The sequence below is a fragment of the Sebastes fasciatus genome, chromosome 1, assembly GCF_043250625.1.
Source record: "Sebastes fasciatus isolate fSebFas1 chromosome 1, fSebFas1.pri, whole genome shotgun sequence".
Taxonomy (NCBI): domain Eukaryota; kingdom Metazoa; phylum Chordata; class Actinopteri; order Perciformes; family Sebastidae; genus Sebastes; species Sebastes fasciatus.
This window is the reverse complement of record NC_133795.1, coordinates 9,928,491-9,936,019: the sequence shown is the minus strand read 5'-3', so window position 1 is coordinate 9,936,019 and position 7,529 is coordinate 9,928,491. Positions and strand designations below refer to the sequence as shown.

General features: G+C 41.7%; 1 protein-coding gene across 1 annotated transcript; it reads left to right on the top strand.

Annotated features, from left to right (window-relative positions):
• Window positions 1–130: 130 nt before the first annotated feature.
• On the top strand, window positions 131–6,560 carry LOC141758442 (interferon-induced GTP-binding protein Mx-like). The gene is made up of 12 exons (XM_074619913.1): window positions 131–512; window positions 1,718–1,855; window positions 1,960–2,114; window positions 3,024–3,162; window positions 3,261–3,459; window positions 3,577–3,655; window positions 3,737–3,859; window positions 4,494–4,635; window positions 5,363–5,521; window positions 5,644–5,720; window positions 5,806–6,063; window positions 6,162–6,560. Exons 1-12 carry the CDS (start codon window positions 272–274, stop codon window positions 6,384–6,386), a joined length of 1,935 nt encoding a protein of 644 aa, XP_074476014.1. The 5' UTR covers window positions 131–271; the 3' UTR covers window positions 6,387–6,560.
• The last annotated feature ends 969 nt before the right edge of the window (window positions 6,561–7,529 follow it).

The window sequence follows — 7,529 nt, the reverse complement described above, 5'->3', positions numbered from 1 at the left end:
TGCAAATGTTGTATGATGATTTCTCCCCTGGTAGATGAATCTACGTGCAGCATCCGCTCATCATGCCAAAGAAATGAAAGTGAAGGAAAAGGCTCAAACGAAACCTAAGGTCACCTAACTTTCGTTTCCTTTTTCACCTGAATCCCTGAGTCAGAGGTTGGCATCAGTCTCACTCTCGTTTCTGCATCCGAGCAGCAGCTGCATTGTAGACTCGTATAACTATCGGACATCATTAGTTTCACTGAATAGAACTTTCATCGAGAGGTGTTTTATGCCTTTTATTTTTAAAACACAGTTTCTTTCCAGGACAGAAGACGTCGTCAGCATGAACACTCTGAACCAGCAGTATGAGGAGAAGGTGCGTCCCTGCATCGACCTCATCGACTCTCTCCGCTCTCTGGGTGTAGAGAGGGACTTGGCGCTGCCTGCTATCGCCGTGATTGGAGACCAAAGCTCGGGGAAGAGCTCCGTGTTGGAGGCGCTGTCAGGGGTGGCTCTGCCCAGAGGGAGTGGTAAGATACAGTCAGCTGGAGAAAAGAAACTATCTATCTATCTATCCATCTATTTATCCATCTTTCTTTCTATCTATCTATCTATCTATCTATCTATCTATCTATCCATCCATCCATCCATCCATCCATCTATCTATCTATCCATCTATTTATCCATCTTTCTTTCTATCTATCTATCTATCTATCTATCTATCTATCTATCTATCTATCTATCTATCTATCTATCTATCTATCTATCTATCTATCCATCCATCCATCCATCCATCCATCCATCCATCCATCCATCTATCTATCTATCTATCGCTTTACTTTTCTTATTCTGGCTGTGCTGCAGCACCTCTTTTCACCCTCTGTCTGAAACACTCCTCCTCTGTTTGAGCCGAACCAAACTCTTCCAGCCTTGAACTAGCTTTGTTTGAGGGCGTGCCAAACTAGCCACTACATAAATATGTTAGTTGGCAGGCCTTGAATCAAAGTGTTTCAGGTGGTTAAGGAGCAGTGTTTCTGTGGGGGAGAGTAACTCTTTTTGGCGTGGACTTTGAGCTTTGTAACTTTGCAGACCTTTTACATGCACAACAAAACTATATAACAGACTAAAGGAAAGGGGAAAAGTACAAAAGCATAATCGGTCCTCTTTAGAAATAGAGAGAGGGAGTGTTCAGTTAAGGGTTTATGTGAACATACAGTATAGCCACAAGGCCTGACCCGAATGCTTCGAAGCCTCGACCGTTGCCATGGTAATCGACCTCCAAATCAATATTCCAATGCTTAGTTTTTTTCAATAATGTGATATGTACAGTAGTGCAGCAGTGGGACTGTCCCGGCCACTGACACGGAGGACATGGAGACAGACAGAAGAACATGTCAGCCTGCTGCGCTGCGAAGCTTTGAATACTTTCGAATATTTCTCACCAAAGCTTTGAAGCCCCGAAAAATGGTATTCGGGACAGTCCTTATAGCCACACTACAGAAATGTCCCTGTTTACATTTGGGTCACGGATTTTGCCAAGAAATTGTTGACAGTGGTGTTAGCCTTCTCCAGCCTAATGTATTATACCTGGAACATATTTTGAAGATGTAATATTGATCCCACTTTTATAAAGATGATATCAGTGTTTTCTAAGATATCCTACTGCTTTTAATTTCACCAAGCACACTGGATTTTACATTTTCCCCTCATCATTATTCACTCTTCATAAATTCAGGCATTGTGACAAGATGTCCTCTCGAACTGAAGATGAAGAGAAAGAGAGAAGGAGAGGAGTGGTACGGGAAGATAAGCTACAAGGACTATGAGGAAGAGCTGAAAGAGCCTGCAGATGTGGAGAAAAAGATCAGAGAAGGTACAGTATACAAAACTCTTAAATAAGTATTGATGGAGCTACTGATTGTTTGTGATAAGAACTTCCATCCTGTAATCATCAAACATCGTGTCCTCTCTCTGCAGCTCAGAATGAAATAGCCGGGGACGGGGTGGGGATCAGTGATGACCTCATCAGTCTGGAGATCGCCTCTCCTGATGTTCCAGACCTGACGCTCATTGACCTGCCCGGCATCACCAGGGTGGCTGTAAAGGGACAACCTGTGAACATTGGAGAGCAGGTATGCCTGTTCAGTGTCACCAAAACACATTGTCAATAGTTTTCATAGGGACAACTTCTTTGGTAGAAAGTTGTTCCAAAGAAAAATATTGGCTTCGTATGATATCTTACAAAAAGTTATTCCTCATATTTTGTGCGTTTTCCTACGAATGTCCAGCAACACGTGACACACGTGTCAATTTCCGCTCCAGTCTTTTCAAAATAAACTTCTGTCTTCACAGTAAACAACTTGGTTAGGTTTAGGCAACACAACTACTTAGTTAGGTTTAGAAAAAGATGGTGGTTTGGGTTAAAATAACTCAGGAAGTGGCGTAACTTAAGTACGGAAGTTACGTGACAAATAAATCATCTTTGACCGGTCTTCATCTTCAGACAGACATCTTCTGGTTTCTCCTGGGTGTAAATCCGGGTTTTTTTTACTCACTCATCCACCCCGACCTCCTCCCTATGCGGCGTTTGTCGCTCTTTATACTTCCTGGTTCACAATTAAGTGGATTACATTCTAATTGGTTTTGTGGGATATATACAAATTACAGTGCATTACTTTTCGTAGGTATAGCTACGAATTTACGAGAACAGCCTGAGTCTGTGGATTATCCAGATTAACCAGGATTGAAATCTACAAAAAAAAAAACAGAAAGACTGGGGCCTGTGTTTCCCAACCCTACACAAGATGTCTTGAATGAGTTTCCATAATTTTTCAACTAGCAAGACCCCTCAGTCCAAAAAGCATACAAGACTGCCATGAAAATCTCTGAACACTTTCATGCCTTTACAGCCTCACAGTGGCCGCTAGAAGCAAGGCTACAGACTTTCAGTCCTCTTATCAATCATTATAGACTGAGGTGACAGTGATTTTGGTAATTTTTCATCTTATAACTTGATGTACAATATGAATTAATACTTTCAGATAAAGAGACTGATCCACAAGTTCATCACAAAACAAGAAACCATCAGCTTGGTGGTTGTTCCATCCAACGTGGACATAGCAACCACAGAGGCTCTGAAGATGGCACAGGAGGTGGATCCTGAAGGAGAGAGGACTTTGGGTAAATAGAGGAGCTGATTTTTAATAAAGGACCACTTGGACAAGTTACTTGACTTTTCGATAGTTCACTGTCTGTTTGTCCTACTCTCTCTCTTTCAGGTATCTTGACCAAGCCTGACCTGGTGGACAAAGGAACAGAAGACACGGTGATTGAAATTGTCCGTAATGAGGTCATCCACCTGAAGAAGGGCTACATGATCGTCAAGTGCAGGGGTCAGAAGGAGATCACAGAAAATGTGTCTCTTACTGAAGCAATAGAAAGAGAGAAAGAGTTCTTCAGTGGCCATATGCATTTCCAGTAAGTTCATTCTTTTTGGGTAATTGTAACGAATATTTTCATGGTGAAATATTAGTGCTGCGATTTGCATTTGTACCTGTAATATGCACTCACAGTAGCTTTTTATTCTTGCTGTAGCACTCTCTACGATGACGGCCATGCCACTGTTCCTAAACTGGCTGAGAAACTCACACTTGAGCTGGTGCATCACATCGAGGTGCATTTTTACTCCATCAAATTAACCGTTTGGGATACATTACTTTAGGTATAAAATTTCTGACCCATGTGTGATTTACAGAAATCTCTGCCTCGACTGGAAGAGCAGATAGAGGAGAAACTAGCACAGACCCAAACAGAGCTGGAGAGATATGGCACTGGACCCCCGTCTGACGCCGCTGAGAGACTCTTCTTCCTCATTGATGTGAGCTCCGTCACTCTACATAACATTCACCTGACTACAAAGACAAATGCTCCCCACCATGTATGAATTTTGAATATTTGTTTAAGGGACAGTGTGTAGGATTTGGCTGCATCTAGTGGTGTGGTTGCAGATTGTAACCAACTGAGTACCCATCCACTCACTACTCCCTTTCCAAGACAGCGGTAACGTGAGGCGCCGAGTGCAGAACTGTGGTAACGCCGTTCGCCTCGCTCAGAGGCCATCCTTACCATAATAACACTACTTTAAGAGCAACGGAAGTCAGATGGTTTTGCACTCTGCGTCTCACGTTACCACAGTTTCACAAGCGTCTTGGAGAACTACTTTGGCCTTCATGCTCTCTCTAGAGCCAGTGTTTGGTTTGTTCGTTCTGAGCTACTGTAGAAACATGGTGGATACCGTGAAGAGGACCTCTATGTAGATATGAAGGGCTTATTCTAAGCTAATGAAAACACAACTATTCTTAGTTTCAGGTGATTATACACTAATGGAAACATAGTTATGAATATTATATTCCATTTCTGCTGATAGATCCCCCGAAATGTTACACACTGTTCCTTTAAATAAACATAAACACCTGTAAACCAGCTGCTTCTGTCACATGTGTGTGCTGCAGAAAGTGACAGCATTCACTCAGGATGCCATCAGTCTGACTACGGGAGAGGAGCTCAAGTGTGGAGACAAGCTCAATGTCTTTTCTACGCTCAGGAGAGAGTTTGGGAAGTGGAACGCCCACCTGGAGCATTCAGGAGGAAACTGTGAGTGCATCATTTCGATCAGTGCTTGAAGTGGAAAACGATAAGTGCCGGTACAAAACCTTAATCGCATGTTGCCGTGTGTATCGGCCCCTATCTTATTTCTATTTATTCATTATTTCTTTAAGCATGTTATACTGTGTCAGTCATAATCAGTTGTGATACTTGGGCTATGCATCTTCTATAGTAGGCCTATAATACCCCAATAATGTTTAACTGGAATATTATAGGGTTAAGGTGGTGTGTTTGTATAATATATTATAGGATGTCTATAGGCTGGAATCAACAGCAGCCAGCCAGACAGGCAGGTACACATGCAGAGCTGAGGTGTGTGAGCCATTCATTCAGGTTTTAGGAGCAGTGGCCCAGTCAGGATGCTCTACAGCACCCTCATTCTCACCCCCCACCCCTCTCCCCTTTCCCGTGCGTCGGCTCGTCCAGATGCTCTTCACATAGTTTTTATGTTCATACGGCGCTGCGCCATTATGAATCGCCATTATGAATCGCCATTATGAGTCTCACAAAGAACCTGATATGGAGAGGGCAAAGAGTACCGGCAGCTTGTGAGAAGTTCTGGTACGCAAAAAAAGTCACGTTACGCCAAGCGGTAAAATGTAGAAGTGTCGGTACGGCGTACCGGTGAGTACCGGCCCACACCGGAGCACTGATTTCGATCTGGTCTACAGCGGTCCATCAGAAGGACTCTGAAATGTAAATTTTTGTGTTGCAGTTAACAAGAAGATTGAGAGAGAGGTGGAGGGATATGAAGAGAAGTACCGTGGAAGAGAACTGCCAGGCTTCATCAACTACAAGACCTTTGAGGTCATGGTCAAGGAGCAGATCAAACAGCTGGAAGAACCAGCTGTCAAGAAACTCAAGGATATAGCAGGTATATTATTGAATATATAACAGATTTATCCAATAATATGTTTTTCTTTATTAGTCTTTTCTTACCATGCAGCCACCAGTTGTGGAGATCAAGCTGCTGTATCTTATTTCCATTTCTTCCAGATGCTGTGAAGAAGGTGTTCATACAGCTGGCCCAAAGTAGCTTCATTGGATTTCCTAACCTCATTAAAACAGCCAAGGTAGCCATCTTCTACGAGTGTCTCTAATTGTAATTTGCAGAATTTTTCTGGCTGTGTTCAGACTGACCAGAATCTTATTTTCTAGGCAAAGATCGAAAATATCAAGCAGGAGAAGGAGTCCACCGCCGAATCCATGCTGAGAACCCAGTTCAAGATGGAGCTGATTGTCTACTCTCAGGACAGAACCTACAGCAGCAGTCTGAGTGACAGGAAGAAAGAGGAGGATGAGGATGAAGACAAACAGAAAGGCACAAATCATTATAAAGAAAAGAGTGTTGTGTACCGCATGGATAATCATGCAACACTTCAGGAGCTGATGTTGCACCTTAAATCATATTACAAAGTAAGTTTTAATGTAGACAAAGACAGCGACAGCAGGGTTTTTAGACCTTCGTTCTGCCCTCATTTGTCAAACCTTTTATTTTATTTTTCCTCCTCCAGATTGCCGGCCAGCGTCTCGCTGACCAGATCCCGCTTGTGATCCGCTACCAGATGTTGCAGGAGTCTGCTGTCCAGCTGCAGAGGGAGATGCTGCATATGCTTCAGGACAAGGAGAATATGGAGTTCCTGCTGAAGGAGGACTGTGACATTGGCAGCAAGAGGGCCAATTTGCAGAGTCGCCATAAACGCCTCATGAAGGCCCGCACATACCTGGTGGAGTTCTAGAGGAGGTCAGGATGAGTCTACTGTACTTCTTTCATTTGTCAAATACAATTGTGGTTGAAGGATTGCTATACTATTCTTTCTTTTACTGTGTCCAGTGTAGAATGGACGCATTCGCTTTGTACTGTAATATGTATGTACTGTTATTGTCACTCCAAAAGAAAAAGGAAAATAAAATGCCTGTTATTTAATACGGCCAAAAATAGATCATAGGAGCACACTGTATAAGTCACATGCCATGTTTCTGAGATATCCCGAGTTTAATTCCTGCCAGAGAACATTATGACATATCATTCCCCAGATTAGATTATTAACGTGCCAATACTTTGATGCTTTGTCCATTTAATCGCTGGACCGCTTTAATCCAACAGGAAATGAATGACTTTTTCAAATGCATCTTTTTCATATTTGTTTAAATACACTTGTTTGAACAAATAAAGAAACTTTGTCTAATTTGGCTATTCCAACTTGCTTTTAAAGGTAAGACTAGTCAATCTAACAATCTGTTCTCTTTAAATACATATTATAATATTTCATACATACATATTCTTGGCATGAATGATTAGTGACTTTAAAAAAAAATGAGGCAACATAAACATATACACTACTCCACAATGATCAAATCGAGTCCAACTAAAATCCATTAAGCCAGTTTGTCTTATTGTAGCTGCCTGCTACTGTCTTCTTGCCCTTTGATTCTTGATGGATGTGGTAAACTTTGTATATCAGACTTGCCCATGAATACACACAAATAATGAGTATCATGATAAAACTACGTCCTTTAGCTACCCCTTGTGGTTTTATAGACAAAATGGTAAATACAATCCTAGTTTCACAGCAAAACACAGGAGTTGTAATCCTTAATTATAAACACTCATAACAGATATTCTATTTAATGCATAAACATAACCAATCTTCCTCCATGTCATTGTCTGCATCAGTGATGTAAATACAAAGCTGATTCAGTCCTCGCTGTCAGTCCAGTAACTGTCCACCAATCATGAATATATAGTTGTTTTTTTCTGGTAATCATTAATTAATGATTTTCTCTTTATCAATAACTTATATTCCGGTGTTATATTGTATCTCTGGTGTGTCTCTCTTGCATACAGTGAATTTCCATCATGAAATTCTTGCAAACAGTAT

Excerpts from the sequence above, each read along its gene's own strand:
- LOC141758442 (XM_074619913.1), top strand. The coding sequence starts at position 272 with ATGCCTTTTATTTTTAAAACACAGTTTCTTTCCAGGACAGAAGACGTC. Across the intron at positions 1,856-1,959 it reads GGAGAAAAAGATCAGAGAAG|CTCAGAATGAAATAGCCGGG; the intron begins GTACAGTATACA and ends CTCTCTCTGCAG. Across the intron at positions 5,721-5,805 it reads ACCTCATTAAAACAGCCAAG|GCAAAGATCGAAAATATCAA; the intron begins GTAGCCATCTTC and ends CTTATTTTCTAG.